The 22,654-nt window shown below is 35.8% G+C and overlaps 1 protein-coding gene across 3 annotated transcripts in view; it reads right to left on the reverse strand.

The window, feature by feature from the left end:
- The window catches only part of RAP1GDS1 (Rap1 GTPase-GDP dissociation stimulator 1), a 167,935-nt gene that overhangs the window by 136,620 nt on the left and 8,661 nt on the right, over positions 1-22,654 (reverse strand). For all 3 annotated transcript variants that reach the window (XM_019415489.2, XM_019415478.2, XM_019415496.2), the window contains exon 2: positions 2,615-2,722. In XM_019415489.2, coding sequence (XP_019271034.1) covers positions 2,615-2,722 — 108 coding nt within the window. The remainder of the gene's footprint in view (positions 1-2,614; positions 2,723-22,654) is intronic.

Here is a 22,654-nt window from a genome sequence, read left to right on the forward strand (position 1 = left end):
AATCCAAATGCTAAATTCTGTCAGAGCAAGGGAAGTAACCTTATAGTGTCTATTCCTTTTCCTTTACATGGTGATGATAATCTGTCTTCATGGGACTATAGGAAAGATTAAATAACAGATATAGTCCCAAGTCCAGTGTTGAATACACAGGAGGCACTCAATCAATGACAGATATCACTCTTAAGTCATAGACTGAACATTTCCACGAACTCTGTCTTCCTGTGTCAAATTCTTTAGTGTCAATAGTCTTAGAGGTAAGGACACATGAATTTTGTTACAGAGTCTCAAAAAGACATATTCCTTTGCTCCCTTCTTGGGGAGTCAAGAGTTAAACTGGTAGCATTTGTTGGTTTATTAACACCTTGTGGCTATTTGGCCTTAACACTATAATATACAATTTCAAAGCTATTTTCAATCAGTGGGTTCAACGAGTAAGTCTGCAATGGATCTGAAATTTAATCCAACAATTATATACTTGTATTCCTTAAATCTATTCTTCAAAAAGTTATAAACTTTTGCTTCCTTTTTTCATTTCATTTCATTTCATTTCATTTCATTTCATTTCATTTCACTTCATTTCACTTCATTTCAACTTCACTTCTCTGTCATTAGTCTTTCCAGGACAGGACTTAACAATCCTCTACATATAAGCAAGAACACTGCCTCCATATCCTTCAGTTCCTGAACAAATGGTCCATCTAGAAAATTCTTTCATTAAACAGGAAAAAAAAAAAAAAAAAAAAAAGGCCACCGAAAACAAGAGTATAATAAAACAACTCTTCCCAAAAAAATGGGCTTGAGATATTCAATTTATTTAGGCTTAATCACATGATTATGTAAATCTGCCTATACAGCCATGTTTAAAAATCAGGTTCTTTCTAGGCCTCTAGACCTATGCTATCCAAAAGAATTTCCTGTAATCGTGGAGATGGCTTATATGTGTGATCTTCAATAAAGTAATCACTAGCCAAATATGGCTATTGAAAAGTAAGACTAAGGAAATTACTTTTAAATTATTAAATTTAAATAGCCACATATATCCAGTACAATGGACGGCACAGCCTTAGACACTCTGCTTTTCTGTTGTTTCTCTTTACCATGGTGAACCTTGCTCTTATTGAACTCCTTGTTTCAAACCCTTTCTCTGTTATTTCTAAGATTAAATAGCTGGACAGAGTTACAATCTCAAAAGCAAAGAGAACTACTAAAAAAGAATTTTCCAAGCTACCTTTAAAATGTGCTTTTCGAGGAGCACCTGGTTGGCTCAGTCGGTTGAGTGTTTGACTTCAGCTCAGGTTTGTGAGTTCAAGACCCACATCTCGCTCTGTGCAGACAGTGTGGTGCCTGCTTGAGATTCTCTCTTCCCTCCTCTCTCTCTGCCCCTCCCCCCTTTTAAAATAAACAAACATTTAAAAAATGTGCTTTTTGATGGAGAGTACTGCAATCATCTTAGATTTTCTAAGCATAGTACACTAAAAAATAAAGTAAAAAAGAAATAATACAAACATCTCTGAGTATTTGAAATTAAAACTCTAACACTACATACTTTCTCCTGAATTCTTTGACAGCTACATAATTAGTCCTAGAATAAGATAATGGTGTAATTAAAAACTAGTACAGCACAAGCCATAGCAGGACAAAGCAGAATTAAGGGAGCAGATAAAAATCATTCTGTACCTGTTTTCTGTGATACTACAAAAATTAATGAATGGAAATATGATGGATCAAGTGCAACAATACGTTAGCCAATGAAGAGCTGTATAATTTTTATCCCTGTTATTATTTACTACAGCATCAAAGATCAAGTCTTACTTCAGGTTTAAGGGATTTTTGGATGACTTACGGCTCTTTCCAATTAAATCCAAGCATAAACATTATTTTACATTATTTTAAAATAAAATTATTAAAAAGTTGACTTTTATTAAAAAGGAACCACCTGAGTGGCTCAGTTATCGAGCATCCTACTCTTGATTTCGGCTCAGGTCATAATCTCAAGGTTTCGTGAGTTCGAGCCCTGTATCAGCCTTGGCACTGACAGTGTAGAGCCTGCTTGGGATTCTCTCTCCCTCTCTCTCTGCCCCTTCCCTGCTCATACTCTCTCTCTTTCTCTCTCTCTCTCTCTCTCTCTCTCTCAAAATAATTAATAATAATAATAACAATAAAATAAAAAGGTGACCATAAGATCTCAGAAAAAATTTTTAGGTGTTTTAAGCTCCCCTCTGCTTCTCCTCCCCAGTCTCCCCACAAATGCACAGAAGTCTTGTTCAAAGAACAAAGGTAGGAGTTAAGAAGAAAAAACAACTATGTTGCTTATCTGTTAGGAATGAAATACTGGTCTCTCTCTGAGGCTGATATTAATGTCATCACCACCAATCAATTCCTCCTTTCTTCTGCCTATCAAGTTGGCTTTCAGTACTTTGAGAGTGGCGGGGGGGTGGAGGGGGGGGGGTGGGGTAGGTGGGGGGAATATGTGAAACAACCCCAGTATTCTGGGATAGGATTCAAAAGAACTCAAGTTATGTGAATGCAAGTTATGTGCTAAACTACATACCAATTTCTGAATGACTGCTGATTTGACTTTTTTGTTTGGCATTCGAAACATAATGAAACTTACTATTTTGGGCCAGGGCTTGAAGCAGACAATCCAAGCATCCTTCTAAACTATCCTCAGTTCTGTCAACAGCTGTTATCTTCAACTTCTTCAAGGTATCACTGAGATTATCTGCGTATAGAAAAAAAGAGAAATCAGAAATCTCACTAACATATGATCATCATGTTTCATGGCAGTTATCACTAACAGGCAACAGGCCCTCATTATTGCAAATTAACTCCCACATACATTACAAAATGGCAATCGACTATACTATTACAAATTTTTTAAATCAAATGTACCCATTTAACTTGGATATGAAATAGTCAATCTGTATCCATTAAGATACCAGGAATATTCAGGAATAATACAGGTTATCACAGAACATTTTTCTCGGGATTCTTATTCCATAGTTAGCTTGTTCAGGAAACCAGCCATGATTAATTGAAAAAAAACTGAACATCCACAAAAAAATTATATAGCTTTGCAAATAATATCTTGTTTCATTTTTGGCTTCCTCTGCTATATTTTAAAGACATAAAATGAAAACGAAGGTTTAGAAAAGTTTCAAATAATGTGACTTAGGAGCACCTGGGTGGCTCAGTCGTTAAGCGTCCAACTTCAACTCAGGCCATGATCTCCCAGTACGCGGGTTTGAGAACTGCATTGGGTTCTTTGCTGACAGCTCAGAGCTTGGAGCCTGCTTCAGATTCTGCGTCTCCCTTACTCTGTACCCCTCTCCCACTCACGTTCTCTTTCTCTCTCAAAAATAAACAAACATTAAAAAAAATGTGACTTAAAATAATACAAAGCTGATGACTATAAAACCTACTTTAACACTGCCATTTGAAAAACACTTCAAACCAAAGCACTGCTTGAAGCCAAAACATGTACATTTTGGATTATAAAGCTGTGCTCTCATGCTAAATTATATGTGGATTCTGCTACACCATAGATTGTCAAAATCTCTTTACACTATTAAAAATTCAGATTCTTAAAGGGCTTTTATTTACATCAATTATTTCTATTGACATTTAACATACTAATAATTAAAACTGGGACTTTTTAGGATTTATTTTAGTAATTTACTTAAACCTAATATTATAAAACTATTACTTGTTAAAATTATTATTTTAATATAAAATATATTCCAAAAACAAAAAACTCACTGAAAAGAGTGGTATATTATTCTACATTTTTACAAATCTCTATAAATCTGCCTTAATAGAAGATAACTGGATTCTCGTATCTGCTTCTGTACTCAATCTTCTATAATTTGTCGCTTGGGTTGAGTAGATGAAAAAAATTCAGCCTTACATATATACATAGTTGGAAGATCAGAACAGTATTTTAATAGCCTTTTCAGATAATCTTGGATAGTCTTTGATACCATACCAAACCTTGAAAAGTGGTAGTTTTTTAAAGGTTGGTTGCCATGAGAAATCTGAAACAATTTTAATAAATGCTTCCAATTCTCACATTCAAAACCACTGATCTCTTGCAATTTGAATCCTTCATGTAGGTGAGATATTTATCATCAGTGCGTTGGTCATTTAAAAAATTAGGTCATGGAGTTATCTTCCAAATATTGACACATTTCATTGTACTATTTCCAAAGATCACATTTGTTAGTATCATCACTAATCTTACTAAAAGACACTTTGTAAATACTGGTGAAATGTCAAGCTGAAGGTATACAAGTTTTTCAAAATCCTTTTTTTTTTATGTTTATTTTTGAGAGAGACAGAGCATGAGTGGGGGAGGGACACAGAGAGAGGGAGACACAGAATCCAAAGCAGGCTTCAGGCTCTGAGCTGTCAGCACAGAGCCCGATAGGGGGCTTGAACCCAGGAACCACGAGATCATGACCTGAGCCGAAGTCAGATGCTTAACTGACTGAGCCACCCAGGTGCCCCCAAGTTTTCCAAAATTCTAATCTTCTCTTACAAACTTCAATTTTACTACCAGCAACAAATATTGTCAGTTGTTTTTCTTAAGTGAAAAATGAACTTCATTCATTTGTGAGAAAACGTCTTCCAAATATGAAAAACCAGTTTGTCTTTCAGTTCTTTCAAATAAAAAATGTTTTTCCATGGAAAAAGGTACCTTGGTCAGCTCATAACTCAAACAACTGCACAAGTGCTTCTCTTCAAAACAGCCATCAGACTTTGCAATGCAATGAAAGTGTTTTATGAGCACCTTCCATTACACAGAATATTTTTTAAGTGTGTTAAGGAGACTGAGATTTTTTTTTAAACATTTTTTCCTGCTTCATCATGGGTATTCTTACGTGAAACTGGTGTGTGTGTGTGTGTGTGTGTGTGTGTGTGTGTGTGTGTATGTACATATATTTTACTCTAAGTATGTCATGGTGAAGAATACTACTAGTACTAATACTAGTTTGGTGCTGCTACTACCCTGATTCACATATACTTGAAAGCACCCACAATTTTGTACCCATAATTGCTTTTGTACTATTGTTAAGGGAAATGTCAACAGAGTGAAAAAGACAAATAATGTCTTGATGGCATTATGCAAATGGTATTGACTTCATAGACACCCTAATGGGATACCAAGGACCTCCAGCATTGCTGCTACAGTACTAGAATTTCAGGCATTTTCTTACTTCAAAGTAAGGTATACATTTTAATAGACTTTTGTACATTGCCAGCTGATGACAATTCTAAAAATATGATGAAACACCCTATTATGAAATGAAAGATAATTTATTTTCCCTGCCAACCCAAGAAAAAGTAAACTTAAGTTTTATATCTAATAATACTAACACGGTCTAGTGACACCTCGTACAACCTTGACAACCTTGGACTTCACATCCAAGATTAATATTTACTTTCTTAAGAGGGACTAAGCAGTTTTGAGAAATTGATTTTTAGTCTAAAGAAAACCGTATATTTGTATATATCTCTTCTCTTCTATAAGCTAAAAAGAAAGTTGTAGTGAATCATATCTTAGATATTCTTGTTCAAACTTATTAAGCGCATATTAAGGTGATTTTCCTGAAATAAAGTATGAATAACATATAATATCTAAGTTCATATTATTAAAAGCAATGAAAAGCAATTATCCCAACACTGAGGAAAAAAGTAAGACTTATGTTGGTCAAATTATAGCAATCTATCAAAACTATCAGTAAACAAGTAATAAAAAGCAGTTGAGAGTTATTCATACTCTATATTGGCATCTGGGTCTTTTTTAATTCTTTCCTTCCCTTTATCCCATTCCCAAAGCTCCTTACCTGACATGCCCTCCTCGAGTCTCAATCTGGATGTTACCACCCTAGAGACCTTCTTGCCCATTCCACCTAAGTGTCCTCTTCCTTAACCCTACGGGTTCATTCTCAATCACTATATCCATCCTTCACAGGATTTTTGTTTTAATTTTTTTTAATGTTCATTTACTTTTTTGAGAGAGAGAGAGAGCAAGTGGGGAAGGGTCAGAGATAGAAGGAGACACAGAATCTGAAGCAGGCTCCAGGCTCTGAGCTGTCAGCACAGGGCCTGGCATGCAGGGCACAAACTCACAGACTGCGAGATCATGACCAGAGCCAAAGTCAGACACTTAACCGACTGAGCCACCATGGCGCCCCAGGTTAAATTTTTTTTTTAATTTTTTTTTACATTTATTTATTTATTTTTGAGAGACAGAGAGAGGCAGAGCACAAGTGGAGGAGGGGCAGAGAGAGAGAGGGAGACACAGAATCTGAAGTAGGCTCCAGGCTGAGCTGTCAGCACAGAGCCCGATGCGGGGCTTGAACTCACAAACCGTGAGATCATGACCAGAGCTGAAGTCGGACACTCAACCAAGAGGGCCACCCAGGTGCCCCTGATAATTTTTAATTATATTTTTTAATTGTTAACATATGCTCCCCACTATATTGTATGGGGCATCTTGTTAATTATAGTCATTGCACTATACCTATCACTTGATACATAGGAGGTATCCAGTAAATATTTGTTAATTGAGTAAACAAAGGAATGAATTACTTACTTGTACAAAGCTGTCTAGTTACCATCCTTTGTATGACATGCTGAAGAACCAAAGTGTACCAATAGCAAAGGGAAGGTAAATGTGACCTGTTAAGCACCTACTATGTACTCCATATGATTTGAAGTATATAGTGTCTTATATTTTAAGATCAATGAAGTCAATTGAAGCATTAAAGAATATAAAATATATAACTAAAACCTACATAGATCATCCTACTTTTAAAAGATTTCTTATTGACAAAAAATCATTCAGTCTCTCCATGGGAATAATTACATGCCTATTAATGATGTGAGATCTTTTTAGGAAAGTTCATTAAATTCTTCATCCAGAGACAACTAAAGCTGTCAAAGAGAATTACTACACATTATTATGATTTTAAGCATTTTATTTTTTTAACGTTTATTTATTTTTGAGAGAGACAGAGAGACAGAGCACGAGTTGGGGAGAGAGGGAAAGAGAGAGAATCCGAAGCAGGCTCCCACTGTCAGCACAGAACTGGATGAGGGGCTCCAACTCACAAACCATGAGATCATGACCTGAGCTGAAACCAAGAGTCAGACACTTAACCAACTGAGCCACCCATGCACCCCAAATATACATCAATTTTAAAAGAGCATGTTGGAGGGGAGCCTGGGTGGCTCAGTCGGTTAAGCGTCTGACATCAGTTCAGGTCATGATCTCAGGGTTTGCGGGCTCTAGCCCTGCGACAAGCTCTGTACTGACAGCTCAGAGCCTGAAACCAGCTTCTTCAGATTCTGTCTCCCTCTCTCTCTGCCCCTTCCCTGCTCGCACTCTGTCCCCCTCTCTCTCAAAAATAAATAAAACATTACAAAAATAAAATAAAAGAGCATATTGGAAAGTAAAATGATTGGGGTTGCAACCCCTTTCCCACTGGCCTCAAGCTTCCTTATGGAAAAATTTCTACTACACTGACACTTCTGGTCCTTTCTGCGTACTCCCTTGGCAACTGCCCACCATTACCTCTGTTCTCTAGGAAAGAAGTAATATATATGATTAATAAGTTGAGAAAGAAGAAATGGATATGTATAACTCAGCCCCTTCTGGGTTCCTGATTTTTTAGAATGGCAAGAACTCTCTGTTCCTCCATACCTTTGGGTGTCCAGCTACACCAGTGACAACATTAGCAAATACATCTAATTCAGCCCTGGAGTATTAGCAGTTCCTTTGTAACTATACAAGTAAGCCTTCACCAATTTTAAAGCAGTTATTTTGAGTTCCATCAGAGAACTCATTTGCTTACATCTCCAGTGATTCTGAACTTGGGTAAGGAACAGAGGGTGTTATTTTTGGACTCCCTCAAACCATGACAGTAAATCTCAGCAATGAATCCTTACCATTAAGACACTGAAACTCTTCTAATGAAAAATTTGTCAGCTTTTGGCTGGTGGGGGGGGGGGGGGGGGGCAGTGAGTCAAGAATGATAATTTTCATGGGAGGTTCTACTACTAAGAAGTATTAATAATTTTTCTTAAAAGTAATTTATTTCCTATATGACAGTAGATGGTCTAGCCTGCCTTGTGAAAAGAAACATAACATCTTCAAAGAGGTAAGCAAAGTTGACTTTGGTCATTAATTCTGCATCTCCTACTTCTAACCATTTCATCACTCTTAAAACCACAATCTAACCAAGTCCTCTTAAATTCTATCAAAACTACTCAGGCAAAGGTCTTAAATGATATCACAACAAATCCAGTGGATTTTTCTCAGTCCTCTTATTTGATATCTTTGAAGCAACAGACTCTTTTTCTTTTTTTGGAATAGTTTCTACTGACTTCAAAACACCAGTCTCTGAACATTTGTTCTTGGCCTTCTCCTCTCTCTGCGCCTTCAATGTTAGAACCAAGATCACCCTATCTCTTCTGCTTTTTTCATTTTGCTAGTTTTATAGTCCTGGGTTAATAAAACTCTTTTAGCTTATTTACTATACTAGAAGGAAATTTATTTAGCTTATTTATTATACTAGAGGGAAATTTATTTAGCTTATTTATTATACTAGAGGGAAATTCTTATAGCACAGGAAATTCTTCTAAGATACTCTAAGACGCTAAGATACTAATTCTTCTAAGATACTCTAAGATACTAAGATGCTAATTCTTCTGAGATACCCTAAGATACTAAGACACTAAGATATTATACTAGAGGGAAATTTATTTAGCTTATTTATTATACTAAAGGAAAATTCTTGTAGCACAGGAAATTCTTCTAAGGTACTCACACTGTTCTCTATAGTAGAAACTTCACGAATCCTGAAAATCTACCTTACTTTCTGAGTTACTTGTGCTTGCATCTTTTATTATAAATTATGGTACAAACCACCATAATTAATATTTTTATTAAGACGAACTATCCTAAAAATAACGACATTTCTAAGTGTTCTTCTCATTCTAATTATTTCAGAAATCAGATAAAAACTTTATGAGCAATCACTTTTCATTCATTCTTAAATGATGTTAAAGTCTATTTTAGTTTAAACCAGAAACAATGTAGTCTAACTTGTCACATTTGATTAGAGGGTCAAGAGTCTGACAGATGATCTTCACAACTATAATATTAAGCCATTATGGATAAAAGCAAGAAATAGTTTGTAAAATTTTATTTCACACTATGCCTAAAACCTTTTCACTTAGAGTTCAAGAATTATTTTCATGTTTTATAACTATCAATTATAGCTTTAGCATGTAACATAATTGATAAAAAGTTAATACATTGGCTTTTTAAAATTAGATAGGGATTTACACTGAGATCCAGGCTTAATGCCTTGTCGCAGAAATGACCCAGAAAAATATGAGGGCGATTTCTTTTTCTCAACAATTCCCTAACAGAATGATTTAAAATACTATACCCAATAGTAGTTCAACACCCAAAATATTATAAGCCAACTTAGAAAATCAATGTAGATAAATCAACAAAGTCTGATGGCATTTGTCAAAGAATTTAAAGAAACCCAAGAATTATACCAGAATGATGTTGGTAAAAACGTGCAATCTGTCATTACAAACAGCTTCTGTGTGAAGAACTACCGGGATGCTCTCTGGACACATGAGTTCCAGAAGATGCTGGAAAGTGGAAACTATATACTTTCAAACTTCACTCCTGTACAGGTAAGCTCATTGAGTCCTTAACAGAAGAGAAACTCTGTAAACATACAAATAACCACATGAAATATATATGCTCTGCTCTAACTTCTTATACCTAGCATGTGCCTGCAAACCAGAGTTCTCACAGTATCAATATTCTACCACCAGGATTCTTACAGAACAATGTTCTATCCTGTATTTCCCAGTTTTGTTCAGGCCCCATCTAATTTATCCCTTACACTCCACTTAGCCCCTTAGATTAACACATTGATCTTAGACTTAACTATTTTAGCTGTGACCTTCTACTCCTCCAGGATAAGTATCTGCCTACAATGCTTTGGTTCCTGGCACTTAACATTCAAGAGTAAATGATATCATGCCTCCAAGCTCTGTCCTAGACTCTAAGATATGCCTGACAGGGAAGGAAGGTCAGACAAGGGGCAGATAATATAAGAGGAAATTCTGCCTAAGTGTATGGGAATTTCCGAAGGCTATCTACATAACATAGATAGAGAGAAGTGTTTGGGGCTAAACACTCTGACTTACAAGCAGTCTTGAGCAAGATTCTCCATCAGAATATACTTAAAGCTGTCACTAATCAAACAAAGAGAAAGAAGGAAAGACCCTGTTTACAACGCTTTGTAATAATAGAGAATTGGATGGAAGACTGACATAAAAGACCTACAGAAAAGGAACTTTCTTTAGCTGGAGAAACATATAAAGAAGTATATTTCATTAAGATCCGTGCAAAGCAAATAGTTTCACTTAGTAATCTAATAAATAACAAGGAAGAGATAATGTACACTGAAATTTATAAATTTTTAGGCAACACTAGCTTTTCTGAATAAAATGCCAAAAAGAAAAAATGATACCTACACAAGTAATCATAAATGTGACAGGTGAGTTAAACATAGGTATATATTAAAAATCTTTTCTAAAAAATCTTTAGAAAATGATACTGTCTAAACTATTATTTATGAACCCACAAAAGAAATATTTTCCCAGGATACTGCTACAGAAAGCATAATGAAAATTTAGAGTCAAGATAAAACAAAAGACGATTTAGATAAGAACTAAATAAATCAGAAAGTATGACAATGCCCTTACTTAAATGGTGTTAAAGCTATGATGCACCATAAATTTGAAAGAAAATTTAAGCAACAGAATGAAGAGACATTAGGTCAGTTATCAACTTATGTCTGTCAGCTCCAAATTCACCCTCACTGCCTGATCTGTAAAAATGAATCCTGGCCCTTTAAATATTCTCCCTTTGCCAGATGGCAAGATACAAGGTATGTCTGTAGAGGACAATGGATAGTACTGAAGAGGAAGTGCTCTCCTTCATGCTCAGTCTTCATAATTTTCTCCAGTGCCACACATCTGCAAGTCATAGCTTTCACCATACTTTTTCTCCAGCTCTCAACTGAGGCAGGAGAACTCTGTACAATAGCCCCAGACAACTCGTTTGCATCCCAGCCCAAGTCACTGCTTCCCACATCATCTCTTCAGCCCTGGAAATGTACACGCTGGAAACCCTGTGGGGCTGGATGCCCAGAGCCGCTCTGGTCCAAACTTCTGGTACACTTTTGGTACAAAGAAGTGTGCTGGGTTCCTGTAGAAAGGGGCTTCTCTAGCCCAGTTCTAGCAGTACCTGCTGGGGCACCCCAACTTCCTCTGCATGCCCTACTGTCTGGGGACCACTCATCAACCTCAGCTTGCATGCTCTCCAAAGAGTTGTTCCTGCAGGCCTAGTGACTGTGGGCTACCTCTGGCCTGGGCAACGCAGTGATCTTAATTATATCTTAATGAGAACTCACCTTCCGAGGAAGTTTGTCCTTCCTTGGATGTACTCTCGTAGCTCAAGGTTACCCATCAGATTTGTTATATACTTTTAAAGTTACTCTCCTATTATTGCTTAATATTTTTTACATTAAATGTCTCCTGTTTACATTTCTGTGTAATGGAAGACCATTCTCCCTGGATTTCTTGACATTCCTTACTACTAGGGCCTTCTGAGCAAGGGAAATTGATAAGCTATAATAAGTCTCCTTCTCTGGAGACATTCTAGGAACATAAAAAAAAAAAAAAAAATCCCCCTCTTCTTTCCAGAGGTTTGTTTTTAGCTTACATTTAGGGTAATAACACTAGAGATACTTTTCCCCTTCAGTAGGAATGATTTGTTTAATTCCAGATTATAGACTGTGTGTGTTTGTGTCTGTGTGTGTGCGTGTGTGTGTGTATCTTGGATGACAGATGTGCCAGCAACCCTACATAAGCTTTTAGTGTTGTAATTTCAGAGTTCCTCTCCTGTGGTGCAACCCTGCTGTATGTACTAAAATGCTCTGTAAATAACAAGCTATGTTGTATGATGTATATACTTCATGTTTCTTGTCAGGATATTTATATATACATATAAATTTAACATTATGTGGTCTGTCTTCTGATTAGACCTAGACTAGTACAGATACATAAATAGCCTTCTTAGAAAAATGAGAAATTATGTGAGAAAAGACAAAGAATATTAGCTCTTTCAGTGAAAAATATCATAATGTATCAGGTCATGAATGCTGTGGATCAAGTGAATAATACATTAACAAGATAACCTCAAGCTTCTTTTTGTTCAATGATACTAACTAAAGGCTGACCTAGCACCAAACGCTGCACTAAGTGCCAAAGATACAAACATGAATATAGATACCACAGTTATCACAGTTAGAAAAACTTTTTGTTCCCCCTTACTTTCGATTTTATTTTGGGTGGGAATTACCTTCACATATCCCAGTTCACTCCCAGAAGCAATCAATGTTAACATTTTCTTGTGCATTCTTCTAGAAGCACCTTGTGTGTGTGTGTATGTGTATATAGATGTACACATATGTATATACATGTGTATATATATGCAGTTATTTATATTTACAAACACACACACAAACTTTAAAGCACAGCCCATCCAAATATTACTACAATACTGATTATCTTCTGCATGGTAATAGCCTTAATAAAAAGTACCATTATTATGACAATTATATTTTAGAAAATCATAATAACAGCCCTATAACTGAAATCCCTTGGTAAATGTACAACAAAGTATTATTTTATTATTTGGTGGTAATAAATGTAGAAATCCACAGTCCCCCAAAAAGTGATAGGAAAGACACAAATTCAAAATAATTTTGCCAAATATACTAATATGAGGTTATTATTATAAGATCAACATTAAAATTGGTATTAAGGATAACTACTAAATTTTAATTTGGAAAGATGAATATAGATATTCCTTTGTTCCTATCAGGTTTTATTAGGCTATTGTGCTTTGAGAAAAAAAATACACAAATTTTGGTGTGGCTGGGTGGCTTAGTTGGTTAAGCATCTGACTTTGGCTCAGGTCATGACCTCACAGTCTGTGGGTTCAAGCCCCATGTCAGGCTCTGTGCTGATAGCTCTGAGCCTGGAACCTGCTTCGGATTCTGTGTCTCCCTCTCTCTCTGCCCCTCCCCTACTCATGCTCTGCCTCTGTCTCTCTCTCTCTCTGTCTCTGTCTCTCTCTCTCAAAAATAAATAAACAAAAAAATTTTTTTAAAAATACACAAATGTTAGTGGTAACTATCCTTACTAAGAGTATTGACAGTTTTTATTAGCCAAACAGGTAAAGTTTACCATAAAGCAATAATAAAACTGTTTAAACTGTTTAAACATGCATATTTCTTTTCTGGCAGCAAATATTTCTTCAAGGGAATCAATGTCAAGTAAAAGACAATTAAATAAACCACAGGGAAATGCTATTTACTAGACAAAATTCTCTGTTAGGCCATCTTTGTTTAAAATGAAAAGAAAAACCCAATAAACATTTATTCATCAGGTAGTTCCCACTTTGGAAAGTTTTAATAGCAACCCATTTCTTACTGAAACAATGTATCTTTCAGGTTTTATAACTGTTCCAATTATTATTGTTACATTAGCAACCCCCCCACCCCCTCAAACTTCATGGCATAAAACAAAAGCCATTTTATTGAACTCACAGATTCTGTGAACCAGGAATTCATAAAGGGCACACTGAGGATGGTTTGTCTCTGTTCCACAAGGTCTGGGGCCTCAGTGAAGAGTCTCAAAAGATAGGGGTGTGTCTCCGAGAGTGACTAAATAGCAGGGGCTGGCATCATCTGAATCATTTGATGGTTCTGGTGACTGGACTGAAAGGACTTGGGAGGTTATGAATGCCAACCTGAGACCCGAGGCTCCTCCAGATGGCCTGGCTCCCCCACAGAATGGTAGCTACAGGGTCAGACTTTCAGGGCTCCAAGCAGGTCAGCATTTCCACAAACAGTATGGAAGCAACATTTTTTACTATCAGGCCTAGGAAATGATAGAACACTTGTGGTGCATTCTATTGGTTACAAGTGAGTCACAAGCATGCTCATTTTAAACAGGAAGAGAACTCCCCAGCTCTCAATGGGGAATGGCAAGTTCTTGAAAAATATGTGTGGGGAAAGACATATTGTTGTGGCCATCTTTGGAAAGCACAATCTGCTATAATAATTTGATATTCGGTATACTGATTTGGTTAAAATAACACAACCAACAGCATTAGATCCTTTGACTGCTTTTTCATCTGAACACAAGATACAGTTTCCCAAAAAATGTATGTTCACCTTTGGGAATAGAAATTAAAATTTATATAGTTATTATTTCATCAATATTTGTAACTACCTTGTGAAATAGGTGTTATTGTTATTGTCCATATTTTAATGGAGAAAGTTGTATCTGGAAGCTGAATAACTTGCCCAGAAAGATAAGTGCCAAAGGTGGGATAAATCCAGACACATGTGTCTTCAATGTCTAGGCTCTTTCCAGTGAACAGGCAATCTTCACAGTACCAGGTTAAATGAAACTCATTCATATTTCATGCATATCAGAACTGTGCAAAGCAAGGAGTACCTATATTTTGCTTTATGTAGATGTAAATTCTTCAAAAATTAATTTATAACCCAACCGTGTTAGGTAGTTTTATGAGCTAACAACTGTCTATATATGTGAATGTGTGCAAGACAGAAAAGAAAAGAGAGGAAGAGAGGAAGGAAGGAAGAGGGAAGGGAAGAAAAGAGAGAAGGAAGGAAGGAAGGAAGGAAGGAAGGAAGGTAGGAAGGAAGGAAGGAAATCACAATGAGATGTACCAGGAGCAGTCTCTGCCATAGTATCTCAAGGGCAGTACCAATGCTGGATACATACTCCAGCTTTCATTAACTGTTAAATAGAAAAATAAATTCTAAGAAAAATTTTCCAGATCACTGTAAGTAATGAACGCTTGTATATTCTTGAGAAGTTTTATTAGGTGCTTAAAAGGTAAATATGATCTATTCTCTTATTTAAATTCTTTGGTCTCTGCGTTTTCTCTTTCAAGAATCCAAACTATATCCTTATCTGTTTCTGTTACTCATTTCTTTTATGTTATTATCTTACAGTTAGAGGTTAAGCTTTTCAAAAGCAAAACTGTCACTGCTTGCATTATTTGTCACTTTCTGTATTGCCTAATAGGATAGTCCTGTGTTTCTGATCTGACTGATGATGTTTTATACAAACCACATAAAAGCCAGAAATGTGACACAATACAGTTATTCTTTCTTGGAGCTTCACACTACCCTTCCCAAAAACGCATTCTTGCAACTAAAAGGAAATTAAGTTAATCAGCTCATATAAAAGTCCTGTCATTATTATAATTTTGTTGTTAAAGATAAACTAACATCTATATTTCTGTAAAATAAATATTTCAGTGTAAGCTTTGCTTCTTTATAAGGATCAGTGTCATCTTTTATAATGGAGCTACTGGAGGAATCTTCAAAATGGAATATTTTTTATAAGAACTAAAGGAAACAGTTTTTCATTCCTGACAAATTTCTTGTTAAAAATAATCTTGGTGTAAGCTTCTCACAGCTTTGAAAGCAATTTTTTGTTAAAGTACAATGATTCCTGTTTTTTTCTTTTCCTGATTATAAAAACAAAATCCCCACACATAAAAAAGGGGAACTTACTAGTTACTTGAAATTATTTTTATAATTTTGTGTAATTCTTTTTTACATAATTTTAAATTTAAACTGTTGCTTTAAATACTTTAAAATTATGTAATTCTATGTAATTCATTTGATATAATTATTTTAAATAATTTTATATAATCCTTATATATTAGAAAATGCTTTCTAATATGTACAAGAAAATAATTTTTTTAGAAACAATCTAGCAGCCTATTGCACTTTGATGACTTTTTAAAAAATACCATACCATCATTTTCCCTAGTAAGTGTATTTAATGCTCAAGGGCATGCCCCCACACACACAAAAAAGGGAAAAAATACAATAGATCTGGGTCTGGGGGTTGGTCAGCCTTTATTAAGTAACTGAGTGTGAAGGATTCCTTATTATGAATTGTATTAGTTCTTTATGAAATGAGCTTTTTCCCCCTTCCATTTTTATTTGAAATCTATTATCTGGTTCTTATTCAATAATAATGATAATACTTTAAGGATACAGATAAAATGAGGGCTTAAAGAGCTTAAGTAACTTGCTAAAGGCTATACTACAGAATTAATTTATGAAAGAGGAGAGATTCTATCCTCTATTTCTCTAATTCCTTGTATCATTCTGATCAACTGCAGATTAAACCATGACTGATGGCCAAATGAATACAATTAACTCTTTGGTAATTCAAAAGTTATAACAGAAATCTCAGAGATCACAAATTCAAATACCTGTAAGGGCCATATGCCACAACAACAAAACGAAGATAAAAATCATATGAAAATCTCAACAGATGCAGAAAAACATGACAAAATTTAACATCTGCTCATGATAAAAACTCTAAACAAAGTGGGGTTAGAGAGAACATACTTCAACATAATAAAGGCCATATGAAAAACCTACAGTTAACATCATATCTAATGGTGAAAAATTGAGAGCTTTCCCTCTAAGGTTAAGAACAAGACAAGGATGTACACTCTCATCATTTTTATTCAACATAGTACTGTAAGTCTTGGCCACAGTAATCAGACAAGAAAAACAGAAGAAGCATCCATTTTGGTAAGGGAGAAGTTAAACTGTCAGTATTCACAGACGACATACTATACATAAAAAAACCTTAAAGACCCTACCAAAAAAGTAACAGAAGTAATAAATGAATTCAGTAGAGTAGCAAAACACAAAATTAATAACAAGATATTGGTATCTTTTCTATACACTAATAACCAAACAGAATAAAAAAAAAATTAAGAAAACAATTCCATTTACAATTGCACCAAAGACAACAAAATACCCAGGAATAAAACTTAACCAAGGAAGTGAAACATCTGTACTCTGAAAACTATAAAGCACTGATGGAAGACATTGAAGATCACACAAACAAATGGAAAGATAGTTCATGTTCATGGATTGGAAGAATTAATGCTGTTAAAATATCCATACTATCCAAAACAATCTTCAGATTAAATGTATTCCCTATCAAAATACCAATAACATTTTTTACAGAACTAGAACAAAGAATCCTAAAATTAGTATGGAACTAAGACTCTGAAGAGCCAAAGTAATCTTGAGGAAGAACAAAGATGGAAGTATCATAATCCCAGATTTTACGACATACTACAAAGCTGTATTAATCAAAACAGTATGGGGCTGGCATAAAAATGGATCAATGGAAAAGAATAGAAAGCTCAGAAATAAACCCACAATATGGTCAGTTAATATTATATGTTTTATATTATATATATTATATACATATATAGCCAATTAATGTATGACAAAAGAGGAAAAAACATAAAATGAGGAAAAAAAACAGTCTTCTCAATAAATAGTGCTGGGAAAACTGGACAGCTACATGCAAAAGAATGAAACTAGAGCACTCTCTAACTCCATACACAAAAATAAACTAAAAATTGATTAAAGACCTAACTATGAAACCTGAAACCACAAAAGTCCTACAAGACAGCATGGGGAGTAATATCTCTGACATTAACCACAGCAATATTTTTCTAGATATGTCTCTTCAAAGAAATGAAGACTACATACATACATGCACATACATACGTGTACATACATACACGTACAAAAAAGCTTTTACACAGCAAAGGAAATCATCAACAAAATAAAAAGACAAGTGGGAGAAAATATTTGCAGAAATAAAAAGACAACCTACTAAGTGGGAGAAAATATTTGCAAATAATATATAGGACAAGGGTTTAATATCCAAAATACATAATACATAAAGAACTTATATAACTCAACACCAAAAAAACAAATAATCCAATGAAAAACTGGGCAGAAGATAAAAACACGCATCTCCAAAGAAGACATACAGATGGCCAACAGACACATGAAAAGATGGATGTCATCTTGGCTAAATGTCAGAATGGCTAAAATCAAAAGACAAGAAATAAAAAGTGTTGGCAAAGATATGGAGAAAAGGGAGCCCTCATGCACTGCAAGGGGGAATGTAAATTGGTACAGCCACTGTGGAACACAGTATGGAGGTTCCTCAAAAAGTTAAAAATAGAAATACCGTATAATCCAATAACTCTACTACTGGGTATTTACCCAAAGAATACAAAAACATTAATTGAAAAGATATATGCACCCCTATGTTTAATCAGCATTATTTACAGTAGTCGAGATACAGAAGAAACCTGAGTGTTCGTCAGCAGACAAATGGATAAGGAAGACGCAGTGTACACATACCCACCACACACACACACAGGAGTATTACGCAACCATAAAAAAGGACATCTTGCCATTTGTGACAACATGGATGGACCCAGAGGGTATAATGCTAGGTGAGTTAAATCAGACTAAGAAAGACAAATACAATATGATTCCATGTGGAATCTAAAACAAACAAAACAGATAAACAAAAAGCAGAATCAAATCTATAAATACAGAAAATTAAAAGATAGTTGCCAGATGAAAGAGGTATACTCAAATTAAAAAAAAATAATAAACTAAAAAATAAAGTACAAATGAACAGGTTAAAAAATATCTTCCAGATAGAGTACTGAGTGAAATTTGTAGGATTTAAAATAATAGGAAGAAGTACTGAACTGGAGACCCCACACCTTGCCTAAGGACACTATCGTTAACTGTCACCAATAGGAATACAGGCTCAGGGATCTTAAATTTTTAATGTTTCAAGAAAAATTTGCAAAATAGATTTCTATCAGAAATTTCATGTTATTTAAATGTTGACTAATTCCAATTTCTAAAACTTCTCTAACAAAACCCATCTGCAAAGTATATTTGGCCCGTTGGCTGCTGGTTTGCAAGCTCTATTATAAACATGACTATAATCACTATAGGATAATGCTGTTAATTAAGAAGACTGACCTAAGTCTGCAGTGACTATGACTTGAACAAACAAGTATTACTGAATGCCAACAAGAAATATGAAACACTGAGTGACTAAAACTGTATTAGTGAATGTGTTATAGGAGTCCAAGAAGTAACAGGTATCCAGAGAAATAAGAGGTCTGAAGTAGCCTTCATGAGCTAGACAATGGAGAATGAATAAGAACAGAGGAAAAAAGTTACTCTAGGAGGAGGAATAACATGAACAAAGGTATACTGGTGTTATCACTGACAAAGAATATTTCAGGGTCAGTGATTATCAAAGGAAGATGTATTTCAGAGAGAGAAATATAAGAAAGGTAACAGATTTCTATGACTTTTGAAAGCTCAGCCGAGTTTAGACGTGATAGGATAGTCAGTTCAAGTAGTAGATCTTGAGAAGAATGATATAATCAATGCAGTATCTTTTTACTAATCTAAAAGGATTAATCTGGTTGTAGCATGTAGAAAAGACTGGAGAGCACAGAGTCTAGTAGTAGGGAGGCCAACTAAGAAATGGTCTCAGTAGTACAGGAATGAAGAGATGAGGACCTAGACTTTAGTAATAAAAATGTTACAAAGGGAAGAGTTTTCCACTAACCTATTTACGTGAGTGAATCCTTGAAGTTAGCTCATTTCTGTGTGCATGTGTGTATAGGTATGTGTGTTTGTGTATGTGTACAGATATGTTTTTTTTCATTAACAAATTGGAGCTGGCCTGGTATAATGAAGAGAACACTTGCAGAGGAGTTAGGAAATCAAGATTCTAGATCTGACACTACCCCTAACTCAATGTGTGAACTTGGGCATGTCTCTTAGCCTCCCTAACCCTCAGTTCTCTGCCCTGGACAGAAAGATACAGGGCCATGATGTCATTGTTGGAGGCCCTGGATCTTACAATTCCAAAAACCATTAACAATCTTAAGTCCAGATGACCCTTGCACAACAGAGGTTTGAATCACACACAGGTCCACTCATATGTGAATGTTTTTTCAATTAATACAGTACAGCACTGTAAGTGTATTTTCTCTTACGGTTTTCTTTTTTAAAATTTATTTGAGAGAGAGAGAGAGAGCATGTGCGCGTGAGCGGGGGAGATGGGGTGAGAGAGAGAGAGAATCTTAAGTAGGCAACCATGCTCAGTGTGGAGCCCAAGGCAGGGCTCCATCCCACAACCCTGGGATCACGAACTGAGCCAAGTGGGGTTAAGCGTGTGACTCTTGGTTTCGGCTCAGGTCATGATCTTACAGTTCATGGGTTCAAGACCCATGTTGGGCTCTATGCTGATAGCTGCGGAGCCTGCTTAGGATTCTCTGTCTCCCTCTTTCTCTACTTCTCCCCACTCACTCGCGCTCTCTCTCTCAAAATAAAATTTAAAAAATATGTTAATTAACTACTCTTGGTCAGGATTCCAGTCAACAGGTTATTAGTAGTTAAGCTTTACAGGGAATCAAAAGTTATATGTGGATTTTCAATTGTGTGGGAGGTCCATGCCACCATTTTCCATGTTGTTCAAGGGCCAGCTATCTGTAGATAAAAATCTAATTGCTGGATTCTTTTAAAAGTCCCCAAATCTGGCTTCCCTGGGTCCACATTCCTACACGGCAAAAACGGTTGGAGTGCAGTAGGGAACTCCTGTTGTAGGTTAGGCACATACCCTCTAGTCTGCCATAGTCTCCTCATTTCGTGTTGTATCTTCACCTTGAGGCCCAGTGTTAGTTGCCATTCATCATGCTTTCATTGCTATTCTTATTATAGTAGAGAGATATTTTTCTAACCTTTGTCTTTTATCAAAAGAGAGAAAATGAAAAACAGACAATTTTTAAGAAAAGTGAGAGGAAACATACATCTTTATGAAAATAAAAAATATTCCTTGGGTGCCTAGGTGGCTCAGTCAGTTAAGCATCTGACTCTTTATCTTGGTTCAGGTCAACTTCTCATGGTTCGTGAGTTCAAGCCCCACATCGAGCTGTGCATTGACAGTGCAGAGTCTGTTTGTGTTTCTCTCTCTCCCTCTCTCTCTCTCTCTGCCCCTCCTCGTTTGTTCTCCATCTCTCTCTTCCTCAAAATAAATTAATTTTAAAAAATATCCCTTTCAATTTAGTATGTGAGGAAAAAATTGCACTGGTGTCAAAAGCTTACCACTTTAACCCTCTTTAATCATATAGTTTCTTCATTTGAGTTTGGGAACCCTGCTAGATGTGTTGGAGAGCTACTGAAAAAAATATATCTAAGAAGTGAAATGATCAGATTCACCTTTTAAACAGAGTACTCTAGCAGCATGTAAAAACTGGTTAAGAGGGGAAATGCTGGGGGAAAGAACATCTGTTACAGAAGAGTAAGAAGATTTCAAGGGGTAATAAAACCTTGAACTGGCATGTTTGCAGCAGAGAAAAGAGGAGAGGGCTGATTCAAAGAGGCAGAACTGTTAGAACTTAGGGAATCCAAAGGATGTTATAATGACTAGATTTTAGGAATGGTTGACTGGATAGATAGTGATACCATTTACTGAGCTAGGGAATTCACAGGGAGAAAAAGTCACCGGTAAAGATGAGGTAGTTTAGCATGACTCTATAGTAGGAGCAAGCAAACTACTCCTGTTTTTTGTTTTTTTATTATTTTAAAAAAAAAATTTTTTTTTTTAACGTTTATTTATTTTTGAGACAGAGAGAGACAGAGCATGCATGGGGGAGGGTCACAGAGAGAGGAAGACACAGAATCTGAAACAGGCTCCAGGCTCTGGGCTGTCAGCACAGAGCCCGACATGGGGCTCGAACCCACAGACCGTGAGATCATGACCTGAGCCGAAGTCAGACGCTTAACCGACCGAGCCACCCAGGTGCCCCTACTCCTGTTTTTGAATAGCCTATAGGTAAAACAGTTTTACATTTGTAAATGGTTGAATAAAATCAACAGAGAAATATATTTCATGATGTGCAAATTATATGAAATTGAAACTCAGTGTCCATAAACAAAGTTTTAGTGTAACACAACTTACTCCTGTATTTATTGTCTATATCTGTGTTCACATTATGATGACAGAGTTGAGTAGGTGAGACAGAAACCGTGGGTAGCACTTTCATCAGTTTGCCCTGTTGTTTGATGTGCTCCAAATTATGGGCAGCACCGTGGATAGCACAGTTATGGCTGTCCACTGTTTCAAGTACCAGGTCTACTGACATAACACAACATTTCACTTTGATCAAGTCAAAACAGGAAAAGCATACTTCAAATGTCATACTTTTAAGGTATTTAAAGTGGTATATGGATTAGTTTGTTATTGAATAAGATAGCAAACCACTGTATCATGCAGTGACACTATAGCTATGCTAGAAAAATACAGCACTATATTATCAGACTAAGCCTTCATCATATTCACAATTCATAGGAAAGGGTCAGAGAAATTAGAAAACAAAACATAATGGCTCATCACAGCCGAATTTCTTTTCAAAAATAAAAAATGAAAATGAAGTTGCAAATGAAGTAAGTTTCTGAGTGGTTCACTCATTAACCAAGCACGGAAAGCTTGGTGAGCTCATGGTGAGCTAAAGAAATATTTCGGGGGGGGGGGGGGGGGGGGGGGGGGGAGGATGCGGTGATTT

The sequence above is a fragment of the Panthera pardus genome, unplaced genomic scaffold, assembly GCF_024362965.1.
Source record: "Panthera pardus isolate Hobbes unplaced genomic scaffold, ASM2436296v1 HiC_scaffold_13, whole genome shotgun sequence".
Lineage (NCBI taxonomy): Eukaryota > Metazoa > Chordata > Mammalia > Carnivora > Felidae > Panthera > Panthera pardus.